The 15,641-nt window shown below is 39.3% G+C and overlaps 1 protein-coding gene across 1 annotated transcript; it reads right to left on the bottom strand.

Annotated features, from left to right (window-relative positions):
- Positions 1–694: 694 nt before the first annotated feature.
- Positions 695–2,727, bottom strand: Hdgfl1 (HDGF like 1). Its single transcript, XM_028881872.2, has one exon. It carries the CDS (start codon positions 2,623–2,625, stop codon positions 1,798–1,800), a length of 828 nt encoding a protein of 275 aa, XP_028737705.1. The 5' UTR covers positions 2,626–2,727; the 3' UTR covers positions 695–1,797.
- Between the last annotated feature and the right edge of the window lie 12,914 nt (positions 2,728–15,641).

Genomic DNA, 15,641 nt, shown 5'->3' with positions numbered 1-15,641 from the left:
TACATGCCTGTAATTCAGTAAGCTGTACATTTCAACTATTAATACCATTATCAGTAATTGAAAAACAATGACCTGACTTACACAGCTGACAATGTAGAAGTAACTTTTACCAGTATGGAATACAGGATTAGTCGCTAGTTATGGGTTAAGAATTGGTCTTTCAGGTGACCTGTAGTATTTATTATCTCTCAATCCTTCATGCAGAACCTGGGGCCCCCAACATGTGACTAAGATTATTTAAATTTTCCTCATATATTTGGACAAAGTCACCAAAAAAGGCCCCAAATATTGTACAGATACTACATATTTTTAAATCTGGGACTAAGAAGCAATTATACTTTCATGAAATAGGTGTTAAAGGATTACATGTTAATTGAAAAGATAAGGAAAAGGCAAGAAAAAGAACCAAACCAACCCTTTCACCTTTCACTCATGCTCTCCAAACCAAAACTCCTACCATAGCATTTAGGTTTAAAATGCAATGTGCAGTTTGTCGTCCTCCAAGCTTTTTAATCTTCGTCCACTCCTCTGAATGAGTGCAAGTGACTATTTTAATGCAGGGAAGGTGGTGACATCAAGAAACAAAGCCTCCAAGAGCATCCTTTTCTGTAGGTCTTTGCTTTCAGTGCTACAAAAGGCGCAACACATTTAAAACTCAGTTCTTTTGAACTGCAAAGGAACAGGCCTGAGAAGATTTGCTTTAAAGTAATCAACGGTTTTATTTCCTAGAACTGAAATAGTCTACGGTTCTCAGACCTAACCTCCAAAAGTATAGTTAAAATTTTTCATCAGAGCCCGAGGGAAAAGTGCAGGGCCCAAGGGGTCCAGGTACAAAGGTACAGAGACAGATGTTGGGAAGGGACACTCAACTTCTCAGTACATTACATTTTGTAGTAGGTGACAACACTGAGGGGCCCAGATGGTGATATGTAGATGGAAATTTTACAAAAAGAAAAAAAAAAAAAAGCCCTAACAACGAGGTCATCAAATCCCAAACAAAAAGGGAATTCCCGGTTCATTTGATAATGACACTGGCCACAGAAAAAATTAGGAGCAGGCACAACCAACGGTTTTTCTAAACAGAATAAAATTCCTCTTAAAACAACGGTGGTTCCTCAAGTGTTTTGTCCTAGTGATATATATTACTGAAGGCCCTGGGGCTCCAAGGTCGACTGAAAGGGGCAGCAGAGGTCTCCGAAACGGCATCCATCAGTGGTCCAGGAAATGTGGAGAGGATAATGTCTCACCACTTCTATCCAAATAGGCAGGCAAAGTCTTCACATCTTACAGCTGGAGAGCCCCAAATGTTTTAATGAAAAACGAAACGAAAATGGGCAACTTCCGAACTGCCTGTGATAACAGAAAATTTTACTGAGTCCTCCTCCCCCCAGTCACTTTCCTCGATCCTATAAAACTGGGAATAGAGCTATGGGAGGAAGAGACAGGAACTCAAGGAGACTATGCTCATGCCCCCACAGGACCAACATCACCAGTTTACAGACCGCCCCTCCCAGACCGTTGAAAGTCGCCTTTGCTCTCTCTCCTCCACCCCCTTCACTCCTGGTATCCAGGCAGAGATCCAAAATGCCCATAAGAGTTTAGGGAGGGAAGGGGGCCGCAACTGAAGCCACGAAGTTGATGTCAAGTGGCCTGACCCATCCCAGGAATTCAGGCTTGGAGAAGGTGAGTAAATGAAGGAGAGGTGGGCTGGGGTGAGGACTGGGCCCTAGTGGGTTTTGCCAGCCACAGCCAGGTGGCATCAGGAAAGGGTAGAGGGCTCTTCTACAGACACCGTGACTACAGGCCTTCAATTTCTCCACCAATCAGGGCCTGGACCGCCTCCTCTGTGGCTTCCTCCTCCAGCGAAGGCTGCTGCTCCTGGGCTTGGTCAGGCTCCTCCATGATGGGGCAGGCCTCAGCCTCGCGCTCTCCGGCCGGCTCCATCTCCAGTGGGCCGCCCGGCGCCGCCTCCCTGGGCCGTTTGGGGGTATCCTGCGGCTGCTCCGCCGCGCTCCTCTTCAGACGCCCTGGCTCCTCGGCCTCGGCCTCAGCCTGTTGCTGTAGCACCTGCTCGGCCTCCTGCTCTCCTGGCTCGGCCTCGGCAAGGCCTGGCTCTTCCTCCGCGGCGTCCAGCAGGCCATAGGCAGGCTGTGGCGCCGGCTCCGGCTCCCCCTCGCTCTCAGGCCCCGGCTCTGGCTCCAGGTCAGGTAGGGACTCGGGCTCCAGCTCCTGCCTGGGCTCCTTGGGCTCATCTGGCTCCTCCGGTTCCTCCAGCTCCTCCAGCTCCTCGGGCTCCTCCCCCTGCCCAGGTCCCTGGTCGCAGGGCTGCTCCTCCTCTGAGGCCAGGCAAGGGGAGGCCTCGACCATAGGGTCGTGCTCGATCTCCCACAGCCCCTCGCTGAAGCCGCGCCTCTTGTTGGGCTTGCCGAACCTCTCCTTGGACTCCTCGTAAGGGAACAGGTGCTTGGGGCCTAGCAGGGCCGTCTCGTGGGTCCCGAAGAAGAACACCTGGTAGCGGTTGGGTTCCGCGACGTGCTCGATCCTCGCTGGCCAGTGGGCATAGCCCTTGAGCTTGGCAAACACCAGGTCCCCGGTCTTGTACTTAGAGCGGCTGAAGCAAGACATGGCGTGTGCTCTGCGCCCCACCTTGGCGACCGGAAGCTGACCACTGCGTCTGCGCAGGTCACTGGGCCGAGTGCGCGTGCGCGTGCGCAGGGCCGCCCTCTCGAGGACGCTGGCAACGCTTCCTTCTTCAGAATGTTGCACTGCAAAGAGGGCATTATCTCCGAGAGCCAATGGCTAGTGGAGCCCGACACGGATGCCATGGTTACCTGAATGTTACCGCAAATAGCAGGAGAGGTCCTCATGGCCGTTGTGGTGACAAGGACTCAGTGTGTGTCTCCATCTTGAAGACACGCCTGTGCCCTAAAGATGACCACTGCTGTATTCCAGAGTAGCCTAGAAAGAGTGTGATTGAAGTAATAGGGGAAGAAAACACGATGATCATATGAAAACATATTTCTCTGAAACTTGAAGCAATCGGGAATTACCTTTCAGTGACTTTGTGGCCAGTATCTGCTCACTACAGAAAACCTAAGAGGCAACCCTGAGAAGTCTAGGTTAATGGTTTCATTTTCTGATTTACCCAGAGCCCATCATTAGCATTTATGTTGAGGCTAACGACCATGTGGAAGTCTGTCGAAGGGAAAGTCAGCAGTCAGCAGTCTGATTAGGGTGTCTGAAAGACACATGGCTAGGAACATAAACTCTAAACATAATGCTTTCTTGATGATAAAATGTGTATAGCAGCACCACCACCATGGCAACCCAGATACATCAAAATATCCAACAAGTTCCCATGTGTGAAACATGATGGCTACATGGGAATACTGGGGATATGGTGGATGCTATCAGCATTTTTCTGTAAGAGGAGAAATTTGGGCTCTGTATGAGAGAGATTAGAGGAGACCCATCTCCCCATCTGAGGTAGTAAGGTAGGAGATATTAGGCAAGCATTGTCAAGTACTTAAATGGCTCTAGTTAAGCTTTTATTGTAAACACCCCCTTAAAGATGTATCTTTTTTTAAAAATAAGACACTGAAGGTGGGGTGATTTGAGTCCCTAATTGGCAGCTATTAGACACACACACACCCCTACCTTGAGTCTAGAAATATCAGCCAGACTACCTCATGGCAGTGTGGCTATTTGGACACATTACAATCTCTGGGAGGATACTGAAGCAGCTTCGAGGAGAGGACTTGTGCAACCTGGGCTGCAGACATGCTCCTGGTAGTTGGCACAGGCCTTCAAAACCAGTACTCCAAGAACAAAATTTGGTAAACACCCTTCAATCATTCTCACCCAGGCCAAAGAAGCACCTGCCCTAAACCCAATAGAAGGCCTGTGATTGGTTCTCACACAGTACTTCATTTGAATAAAGATCAGTTTATTTCACGTTTCCAATCATATGGAGAGAGCTACCTACTTTATGGTGTTGCAACGATAGGCCAAATACAAGGGTACTCTGTAGAGGTATTTTTTGTTATTTTGTTTTGTTTGTCTCCTTTGGATTTTATTGTGGGTGAGGTGGGATGAGCTGGCAACAGGAAGACAGGTTAATTAAAGCAGTAGACAAATTCTAATTTTACAGATAGGAGCAGCCACTTCTGGAGCAGCAGTAGTGAAGACAGAGCAATGGAGTCATCTCAAAGAGCAGTAGCAGCAGAAATAACTGGAAGTAGGAGTAAGGAAGACAACAGGCTTTGGAAGACTCTAAGGAACTGAAGATAAGAAACTGTGGACCCTGGTTGCTGCAAGAGTGTCAGAAAGCTGCCAAGCCCTAAGTGCCAAAGGTTCCATGTACCCTAGGTCTAGGGCTGTGGCACCAGCCACAGACTGGGGGAACCTGATACTTAGGGTTGGGAGCTATAGCACTTGTACAACTGCAGAGATTCCCAGTACCCAAGGTCTGAGAGCTGTAATATCAGCAGGTACTGCTGCTGCCACCTGAGTCTGTCCACTGTTGCTTCTGCTTTAAGCCAAGGATTATAATTGCTGCCATGTGCCAGGGCCAGAATTGGTTACTGGTTAAAGCAATAAGCCTCTAGTGTGAATGCTTAGCACCATAAGTCTCTGGCTTCAAAAGTGTGGTAGCAAAGCCCCTTAGTTTTCAGGGTTTGTTACAGTAATTCTTCAGTTATGCCAGCCTAACCCACAGGCCTTGGACTGGACTACCAGTGCTAGAAGAATTTCTCCTTACCGTTTCATAATTCTTACCTACTTTATAAAAAGTGCACCAGCCAGCTGATTATTAATTTATGCCTAACAATTATTTAGACATCTATTCCTGTCAAATATATTGGAAACACAGACCTGCTGGAGGTCACAACCTAAAAATAAAGATTAAGCTCAAGCAAGACATGACTTTAGAGATGACTAATAGATTCTCTGTGAGTGAACTTATCTTTTTGCCCACATCTCTTGAGTTCTGCTTGCTATCAGAATGTCCGTTTAGATACCTATCCAAATTTATCACAATACTCTGGGATATTTTTGAAAAACTCATTTCTGTACTAATTAAGTAGTTAATGGTAAAGATATTCTTTTGAAGTGTAATAAGTGAAAAATTAGAATCATTAACCCTTTTCAGTACAACACCAATTTAGTTTTGTTTTGTCTAGTGGGACCATCCATTTTACCTTTGAATAATGGAGACCTGATCTGGAGAAAATGGAATAGTATCCAAAGGTAAAACAAAAGTAATTTTATAATCCTAATCAAGTTCTTTTAGCTTTTCATTCTTAAGATGTCCTTCTGCCCTGGGTTAGCTACAGCTTTACCAAATAGGCAATATTGACAGCAAACCAACTGCTCTGCAAAAAAAAGGAATGCAACACACTTCTCCCTCTTGAGTTCCTAATGAAAGTTCTAGAAAACTGGAAACATTTAAAGGAATTTGAAGAAAATGAGTAACCACAGCAGCCCAGAGTTGTGAGGAATCTGAAATTGCTGAATTCATAGGTCACTTGGGTAACCCTGAACTTCCTTTCTCCTAAATATGGTGAATCACTGTGTGGGTATCATGTACAAAGGTGACTCTGGTAGAAATTCTTCAAAGATGTTTTGTTCAGAAAGGACAGTTATCCACCACCGTAGTTGTGATGGCAAGAGCAAACCTAAAATCCATCTTTTTATGAAATCACCAGTGAGTGGATAAAACCAAACAAGCCATGTAACAATAACTAGGTGAAGAATAACTACAGATATTAACTGAAGTGAAAGTCAGGGGGAGGAGTCTACCCAAAACTTACATGAAAATATAATCAGAAGCAGAGGCAAGAAGGCAAGACAAATACTGAGATTTGTGTAGGGTGATACAAACTCTATTAGGCCAATATTATTCCTCTAACAGATAATGTACCTCCTGTTTTCCCAGTTTAGGAGATAAAGTACCAGGGCTTTATGATCCAAACTCTTCTTTAAATGATAAGTGATGTGCCCTTTCTCTCTATAAACACCAAATGCATTCTAGGAGGAATTGATAGGCATGTGGTATTGGGCAGATTTACAGAAGCAGTAGATGTTACTGCAGAAAGTGTTGACATTTTCACTTATTTCCCAGCCTTCTATGGCTGAGAGAAAGTGTGTGTGTGTGTATGTGTGTGTGTGTGTGTGTGTGTGTGTGTGTGTGTGTGTGTGTGTGTGTTCAAATGTACATACACTCATACATAGTCAGGTTTTAAATTTTATTTTAAAAATTAATTATCTATTTATTTATTGAAATTGAGATTGAATCTAAGTGTCCCTGCATTGTAGACTAGTAATCTACCACTAAGTTACATCTGCAGCTGTCATTAACTTTCAAGACAGAGTATCCCTGAGTTTTCTAAGCTGGCATTGTGGTTACTCTATAGTACAGATTGACCTTGAAGTTGATATATTCCTCCTTTATCCTTCTAAGTGACTGGGATTATAGGCTTGAATGACTAGGTTTGGTGATAGCATCTTTCTGAACCTCTGTTATATATTTTCAAAGATATTTAAATGGCACATGGTATTTTTTTCTGGATGTCAGGAATAATAATGAGACTATGGGTATTGAAAGCCTAAAAGTAGAAGATACTGCCATGATGCTCTGTGATAAGTCAGTGTGAAGTAGGAATATTATTATGAATGGGAATAAGCTGTAACTATCATTATGTTAAGCGAGGGGATATATCAAAGAGACTGAAGGAGGGTCTTGAAAAGTGAAGAAGTCCACCAGCTGCCAAGTGTCATATTATATAAGAATTACATCTCTTGCACAACCTCAGAATGAAGTTTCCTCTCACTTGGAACTTTAAAGAATTACAATTATATTGTTCACCTCCTGGTAACTCATTTAAGAAAAAGGGAAAGTAGGATGCCTTTTGAGATTAAGAATGACCATTTCTGTTCCTCATTTCTTTTTCTTTTTTTTTTTTTTAAATCTGTATACACTGTTACCTGACAAGTGGGGTTAACACAGATTCACTTGCTTTAGAAACCAACATGTTTTTTAGCTATTGCAAATCTCTTGATGCTCATGGTAGGTAGCTCAGTTGATTTAGATCTGGTTGTTATAAAGTACTTTCAAATAAGTATGACCATTAGTTTTCAAGAAGTAGTTCTACAAATGTTCAAGTGCTTTTAGTAGACCAGGATGTCTTTGAAATGAGTTGTTCTCCTTGTTACAAAGATGGAATTATAGCCACCTACTTATAAAACACCACCTGAGAGCGAGAAATATCTAACACTTTTCAGTTTCTTTTCTGGAAAACTAATGATAGGATTTAAAAAGCTGCTCAAAACAATTATGAAGCATCAGCACTAACACATTATAATTACACAAGAGAGACAATAGATATCTAATTGATATTTCCTTGTGTAATTACTTTTAAATTCAATTAGTTTGCTGTAAACTATGATTTAAAAGAAGCATAATTGTTTTCCTGTGTGCTTTTGTCCTCATTAAAGATATTAACTGCCTCTGGGTTTATACAGTAGATGTGTTTGGTATTTGAAAGCAAGGCTTTTCCTTTTTTTAATATTCTAGTGGATGTAATTACACAGGAAATGAGTATGGGTACAAAACTTTCTACTGTTCATTTTTAAAATATCATAGCAAATTTCCTACCCCTATATTTTCTCAACTCTATATTTTCTCATTGTCCATTTGCCTAACTTTCAAAGCTCTGTTAGTTTCTAAATTTCAAAGAAGCAATTCAGTATCCATGGGACCATCAGCAGCTGAAGGGAAATCCAAGGTGAATTCTCCTGAAGGGGACATTGTGTTAGGCTTTCTATTGCTGTGATGAAACACCATGACCAAAATCAGCTTGGAGAGGAAATATTTTATTTCATCTTATAACTCTCTGGGGTCTTACTCCATCACTGAAAGAAGTAAAGGAAGGAAATGAAGGCTGAAAACTGAAGACAGAACTGAACAGAAGTAATGAAGAAGCTCTGTCTGCTTACTAGTTTGCTATTCAAATATTGCTCAGTTTACTTTAGTATGCAACACATGAGCGCAAGGGTGGCACCATATACACAGTAAGCTAGACCTTCCCACATCAGACTGACCCTGCAGGCAATCTCATAGAGGCATTTTTTGTTTTTCTCTTTTCCTTTTTTTTTTTTTTTTTTTTTTTGAGACAGGGTTTCTCTGTGTAACAGCCCTAGCTGTCTTGGAACTAGCTCTGTAGTCAATGCTGACCTCAAAGTCACAGAGATCCACCTGTCTCTGCCTCCCAAGTGCTGGAATTAAAGGCTTGCTCCACCATCACCCGGTTAGGTTCCTCTTTTAGATAACTCTATGTTATATTAAGAATGTGTTATGACATATGACAGATAGCATATGTCAAGTTGACCAAAAAGACAAAAACAAAATATCAACAAACAAACACTAATCAGGACAGGCATCATTTAGAACAATGAGTCAAATCTACATCTACATTAGCAGGGGGTATGGAAAGGAAGAGGCAAGGACACAGAAATCCTAAGTGGATTGTGTCATTTGGCCATTAGTTCTACTTTCAGCAGTCAGCAGTCATAAATGTTATGAAATGTGCAGGAAGAAAACTTCAAGAGATTAAACTCTTGATGAAACTTCTGATTTAACAGCACCAGATGGAAAATGTCACTTTAAAATGAATAAAATTAGTTACTGATGAATAAGTATATTTTATACTAGTTTTGGGGGGAGAAATATGAGGAAAATGTTATGATAGATTTATTAATTAAAATTATTCATTTATTTTACATACCAACTGGAATTTCCCCTCTCTCTGCTCCTTCCATTCCTCCCCCCACCACCTCCCTTATGCACAGCTCAATCTACTCCTCCTCTGTTTCTATTGACCTATGGGTGTCAACAAAGCATGGCATAGCAGGTTGAGATGATACTAAGCTCCTCCCCTTGTATTAAGGTTTGATAAGGCACTCCAGTATGAAATATAGGTTCCCAAAAGCCTCCCAAAGAGCCAGAAACAGGTCCTGCTCCCACTGCTAGGAGTCCTACAAGTAGACCACATATATGGTCACATATATGTAGAGGACCTAGGTTGGTCCCATGCAGGCTTCTTAGATGTTGGTCCAGTGTCTGTGAGCTCCTATGAGCCCAGTCTAGTTGTCTCTGAGTGTTCCTTTGTGATGACCTTGACCTCCCTGTGTTCAGTAACTGATGTAAGCAGATGCAGAGATCCCCAGCCAACCACTGGTCTGAGCTCTGGGAATCCTGTTGAAGAGAGGGAGGAAGGATGGTTACAATATTTTTTAAACTTGCATAATACTTACTCAAGCTCTGCTGTAGCAAAACATATGGGTTATTTATCATCTAAACAATTAGTGAAGTTTAAATACAATGTATTATGCTAGTGATTTTGGGAATTTCATGTACATACTAAAGTATATTTGCAGAATAATTACATAACTTGATGGTCATACTCTTTGTATATGTATTTTTGTTTATATTGCTCATACTCGCTCACAACTTCACTTTTCCACTCTCTATGTGGTCATTGTACATGCCCCCCTTATATCTTCAATGTCTTCATTTTTCCTTTTTTATAACCCATTGAGTCTAATAAATTCTGCCTGCATGCACATGGATGTGAGGTCATCCACTGTAGCATAGACATCCTACCAGAGGCTACATTCCCAAAGAAAAGTAACTCCCCACCCCCAGAAGCCATGTAGTGTCAATGGCCTCTCAGGTGGGGGTAGAGCTCATGAGCCCCTCTTCTTTCTATTCATTCTAGATTGTGGAGTGCGTTGATTTTGTGAAGATCCTGGGCAGGTAACCATAGCTGCTGTGAGTGCATGAGTGAAAGAGCAAAGTATTGTATAAAAGACATCATTTCTTAGCATTCTTCCCATCCTCTAGATTTTAATGATTTACCACTCCCTCTTTGATAATGTTCCCTGAACCTTTGCATGTGGTTAATACATATGTGTCATTTAGGCCTGAGCACTCAATAGTTACTTATTCTGAGCACTTTGCCCAATTATGAGTCTCTTCAATGATAGCTGCCCCCAGCAAAAAGAAGGTTCTGTAATGAAAATTGAAAGAAGCTCTAATCTATGGGTATCAGTGAAATGCTTAGGGATCAACGTTTTCAGAAAAATAATGTGAATTTTCTTTCACCATACAGCTTCAAATGTCCTTGTCTCAACTTTTTCCCCCAGCTTTAAGAACAATTACAAAATTACCAAATCTAATAAATGAATGTATAATTTATATTACTTTTATTTAAGAAAAACATTACCAATATTAATGCTGATGTAAAGGGGGAGATTTCAATTAAGATGTTTAACTTTGGAATCAGCCATGGTGCCACATATCTACACTTCAGCAACTGCAGGTAGAGACGGAGGGGTCAGAAGTTCAAGATCATTCTTAGCTATGTAGGTAGGATGTTAGAAGGCAACATAGACTTACATGAGACTGTCTTTGAAAAATAAAATAATCAAAAAGGGTATTTGAATTTGCATTGAAGAAAATGTTATTTTGAGGGTGGGCAGTAATTCTGATTGTTTATTATTGGGAAACACCTTTATCTGCTAATTCTTGTTGCAAGAGATGTGTTCTGAGTTGGTGAGTATCTGTCAGTCCTCACCAAAGGGTTATAAGTGGTTTCACAGTTTAAATATTGTGAAATAACTGTTTACCCTTCAAGTCAGAGAATTGTTTTCATATATACAAAGAAATGTGTAATATTTATAGAAATACTCAGGAAGGTTTAGCTAGTCCATGTCATTTCAAAACTTAAAAGGCATGGCCTAGAGGCCAACTGAAAGAAAATCAGATAAATATAAATTCAGCATTACTCTCCCCAACCAAATCTGTGCTCAGTAGCATGCTCAATAGCCAATCCTACTTGCTAGGGTTTCCTCATTTTAAAAATAGATAAAAACACAATTATGAATGTGTTGCTAAAAATTTCCACTACCTGTGTAACAAAAATGGCTTTCTGAACAAATACTTTACCATTTTTTGGAATATTCTTAATGACAAAACTCATAAATAATTTAGTACTTTTAATATTTTCCAAGCTTAAGTACTTTGTCATAAGATTGAATATATAGTCTTAGAGTATTTGCTTCTCAAAATAAAAATGTAATAATAATAATAACAAAATAGAATAATATAAAATTGTTGTTGGTTGTTTTTTGCTCTTTACTCTTTGCTCTTTTGGGAGGCCTGCCACCCAACTCCCAAATAAATTACACAAAGAGGCTTATTTTTAGTTATAAAAGCCTGGCCTTAGCTTGGCTTGTTTCTTGCCAGCTTTTCATAACTTTAAATTATCCTGTCAATCTTTGGCCTCATGGCTTCTATCTTTCTCTATGCCTGTATACCTTTTCTTTCCTTCTTACCCCATGTCTGGCTGTGTAGCTGGGTGGCTTGGTGCCTGGCCCCTGAAGTCCTCCTCCTTCCTCTCTTTGTTCTTCCATTCCTTGATCTTTCTTCCTTTCCTCACAGATTACTCCTGTATATTCTGTGCCTGCCAGAACCGCCAATCCTTTCTTCTGCCTCGCTATTGGCCATTCATCACTTTATTAGACCATCAGGTGTTTAAGACAGGCAAAGTAACTCAGCTCCATGGAGTCAAACAAATGCAACATAAAATAATGCAACACATCTTTGCATCATTAAACGAATGTTCCACAGCATAAACAAATGTATCACATCTTAAAATAATATTCTACATAAAATAGCAATAAGTAAAAGAATATAAAGTAGAGCTACTAATTTTCAACTGCCATTTGTTAAATTTGTATTCTATATAAACATTTTGTGTATAGTTTTGTCAATTCATTCTTTTTATTTCTTTCACTTTTTATTCTGGTTTAATTTATAACTTTTATTTTTTGAGGCAGAGTCTCATGTAATCTTTATGTAGCTGAGATTGGCCTTGAAGTCCTGATGTTCCTGCATCCACCTGCCCAGTGCTAGAATTATAGGCACAGCCCCTATGCCAAGTGCTTCAGTTAGCTCTAAAACTCTTCCTTGCCTACCCTCCTCACCTCCTTGCTTTTGAACTGTCCACTTGGTAGTAAGTACATTTAGCAATTCTGTACATATCTAATATAGTTATAATTAATAGCTATAGTTGTGAATTATTAAAAAGCCCTCAGGTAATATGTATAAAATACAATCTTTTGTATCCTGATGGTTTGGATAAGAGAATAATTTCATAAAATAAAATATGCAATCTGTTGTAAGACCTGAATTACTTGAATGATCACAGAAATAAAGTGAGAACGCTAAATACCCTTTGAAACAACTTTAATGTTCAAAGATTTTTGCAGTTAACAATCTTAGTTTACATGCATAGTCACATAAAAATATCTGGATGTATTTGTGTGAGTTTCAACTTCTGCATTTAAAAATAAAATCTACTGTTAGAACAACAGTTAAATCAATGATTTGTGATTATAATATATAAAGAAGACACATCAAATAATATGTTAAATAATACCAATATAGATGTGATATCTATTCAGAGCAATTTTTGTGAAGTGCTTAATTTATTTAAAAATAGCCTTTCTGTTTACTTAACTAAGTATAACTTTAAGCTCTGTTCTTACGGGAAAAATCCCAGTTTAATCTTTCATAGAGGCATATATTCCGTTGTCTCCTCTCACAATAGGGAGTGTTTTGCCTACGGTGGAAGCAAAACTGGTAAGTTTTCACTGAAAACAAAAGTAAAAATGCTTAAATATTAATCGAAAATTAATATTAATAATGAATAACATCAATGCCTTAAGTGAATTACAATTTTCAGACAGTTATTTTGTGTTTATTACTTTTAGCTGCTTCCTGCAGTTTCAGTACAGCTGGAAAAATAGTAACGACATGTAGTTCTTTTTTTAAATATTGTAAAAGGTTGCTTAGTTTTGTTGAGTTTTCTCCAATTTGTTTTCTTCTATTTACCCCATAGGACTTCTGTGAGTTGAAAGGGAGTTTTTGAGCTGCCTGCACATAAAACTAAAACAGTAAAAATTGAAATCTAGAATATAATGTATCTTTTAGGACCAAATTGTCTGCTATTCAATAACATCCGGGTAGTTACAGTGTACCCAGTGGAGAGCTAAGCACTGTTGGAAATACGAAATGGTGATCTGTGAGATGTTAATCATTTGAGTTTGTGTGTGTTTATCTAATCTGTTCTTATGTGTATACAAATGTGTGGGTGTGTGTCTGTACACATATGTGTATACAGGTTTATTACATTGGTATATTCCTAAATTGGTCTTTATCTTATTTTTTAAGATGAGATCTTATGAATTGATTGGTTCCATTTCCCCAGACCCAATCCTTTGCATTGTTTAAAAGTTATTTTTGGTCTATATGAAGTTTTAAGATTTATCTGTACATTATTTCCAAATACATAATATAAGTGAAAAACACTCATTTTTCGTTAAGTACTTCCATATAATTTACTTATTACATAGCTGCTTTGTGTATCTGTTACTGATAGAAATATATGAAGGTTTTTACCAAAAGCTATGGTTTGTAGGGACTTGTAAATTTCCTTCACATTCTGTGTCTGTTTTATGCATTTCACTGTAGTGTTAAGTATGTCAGTTGCTTTCCATGTTGTTCTGCTCCCATGAGAATCTTTGTCTCATTTGAAGGAACTCATTTCCCTCATGGCTTTGCCCTGACTTCTGATATAGTATCCTAAGACTCTTCATAATATGATGGGAGTGTTCTATTCTTTAACTTTTTGGTCGTCTTGCTTACTTATATACCTTTGTTTAATTCAGCAGACAGTTAGATTGTTTTCAATTTCACCCTGCATGATGGGAATTTGATATTTTGAATACCCTGTGACAAATTCTATGTGTATTTTGTGATTTGGGTCCACCATATCTTTGTATAGGGGTTTTGATTTTGTTCTCTCTCCCACTCTGCTTTTCTCTATTTTTCTAGATTAATAATGTACCTATAATCTTTACCATTCAGGAGGTAGAGGCAGGAGTGTCAGAAGTCCAAGGTCATCTTGCGCTACATAGTATGTTGGGGATAAGCTTGGGATACATGAGATCTTGTGTCAAAAAAACATGAATGGAAGTGTGGTGTATGGGTGGTGTGTGTGTGTGTGTGTGTGTGTGTGTGTGTACACCCTTCACCTTCATTATTTCTTTAGTATTGATTTTGGATTATAATATTTTGTTCCTTTTTGGAGGGGCTATTCATTTATGTATCCTTTAAGACTTTTTGAGGTACTTATTTCAAAACCACTATGGTTGTTTTTCTTCTTTGAATTTAATCTGTCATGATTTCATTTCCTGCTTCCAAGTAGTGACTTGGCGCAAGGTCCCTTGGCTGCACTCTTACCAGTTTCTTTAATCTTCTATAAGAGACAGTTTGGTAAGTGTTTTATCACCTACAATTACCCCAAGATAGTCTGCCTCCTTTTGGGTGTCAGGAAGTTCTATTCTAGCCTATTGAGCCAGTTGTGGGACTAATCCTGTTCCCCTCTTCATGGGAGGGATCTTCTTTTCACATCACAAAATTAAGGATGTTGTTGCTTTTACTAGGATCTGATCTCAGATATTATCTGAGCTAAGGCTTAGCTTCTTCCAACATTGAGTGTGTCATTCCATTTCTGCTTTGTCAATACCTATAGTTCTTCTAGGTTATAATTGTGGTGTTTTATATTTGATCTGGTACATGTTGGATCACTAAGGGAATGTCATATTGAAAGGCATGAATTTATAATATCTTAATTAGGTGTCAGGGAGCTATAAAATATTGTGCCTACTCCCTGCTTAGCAGTTTGCTAGTTAATTAGGAGATATAGTGTGTGCATGAAATAATTAGTAAATAACAAAACAGATCCTGATCAAAACAAAACATGCACATATCTACACAGAAACAAGAGACTTTTGGGATGTGACAGTGTTTGAGATTTTTTCTTAAGGAATAAACAAGACATTAGTGAACAGAAAATAAATGAATTATTATTAACTCCTTTCCAGATTCATTTTATTACATGCATTAAAATGTAGTCTGAGGACCTCTCTTATTGGTTTCTTGTGTTACAGACACACACACACCATCTTAGTCATCTGGAGCTTGACATGAAATACCCAAGTAGAAACTCACATGTCCCACATGCAGAGCCTGCTAACTCTGAGACTGAGGGACCTGAGGATTGGTCTTTGGTGAGAGCCTATTCCCTGATACCTTGGCATCTATCCTTTTACTATATATTTACATTTATCACATGACAAGGGAGCTCCTATGGGTTTCTTTTAATCTGATTTACCTCCCAGAGACCCCCACCTCCTAATGCCATCTATCACATTGGGACATATATTTAAAATATGAATGGGAGAATACATAAATATTTAGTCTACAATAAACACTGTGAGTAGAGCTCTGGGTCTATGACCTAGTTGGAATATTGAGAGAAAATAACTCCATGAAGTTCTAGCAGTTTCATATAAATATTTTTCTAGAAATAATTCAATTTTGAAGTTTATATAATATGTAAAATGTCTCAAGAAATGTTAAGACTGTAACTTGTATACTACTGCATTTGGGTAAATATTCTTTCAAAAAATACCAGCAAGGACTAATTGGATCAGAGTTGGCTCCTTATACATAG

This window comes from Peromyscus leucopus, chromosome 5 (assembly GCF_004664715.2).
Source record: "Peromyscus leucopus breed LL Stock chromosome 5, UCI_PerLeu_2.1, whole genome shotgun sequence".
Taxonomy (NCBI): domain Eukaryota; kingdom Metazoa; phylum Chordata; class Mammalia; order Rodentia; family Cricetidae; genus Peromyscus; species Peromyscus leucopus.
This window is presented reverse-complemented; position numbering and strand designations above follow the sequence as displayed.

What these genes read in the sequence shown, in the direction of transcription:
- Hdgfl1 (XM_028881872.2), bottom strand. Translation starts at nt 2,625, where the DNA reads ATGTCTTGCTTCAGCCGCTCTAAGTACAAGACCGGGGACCTGGTGTTT.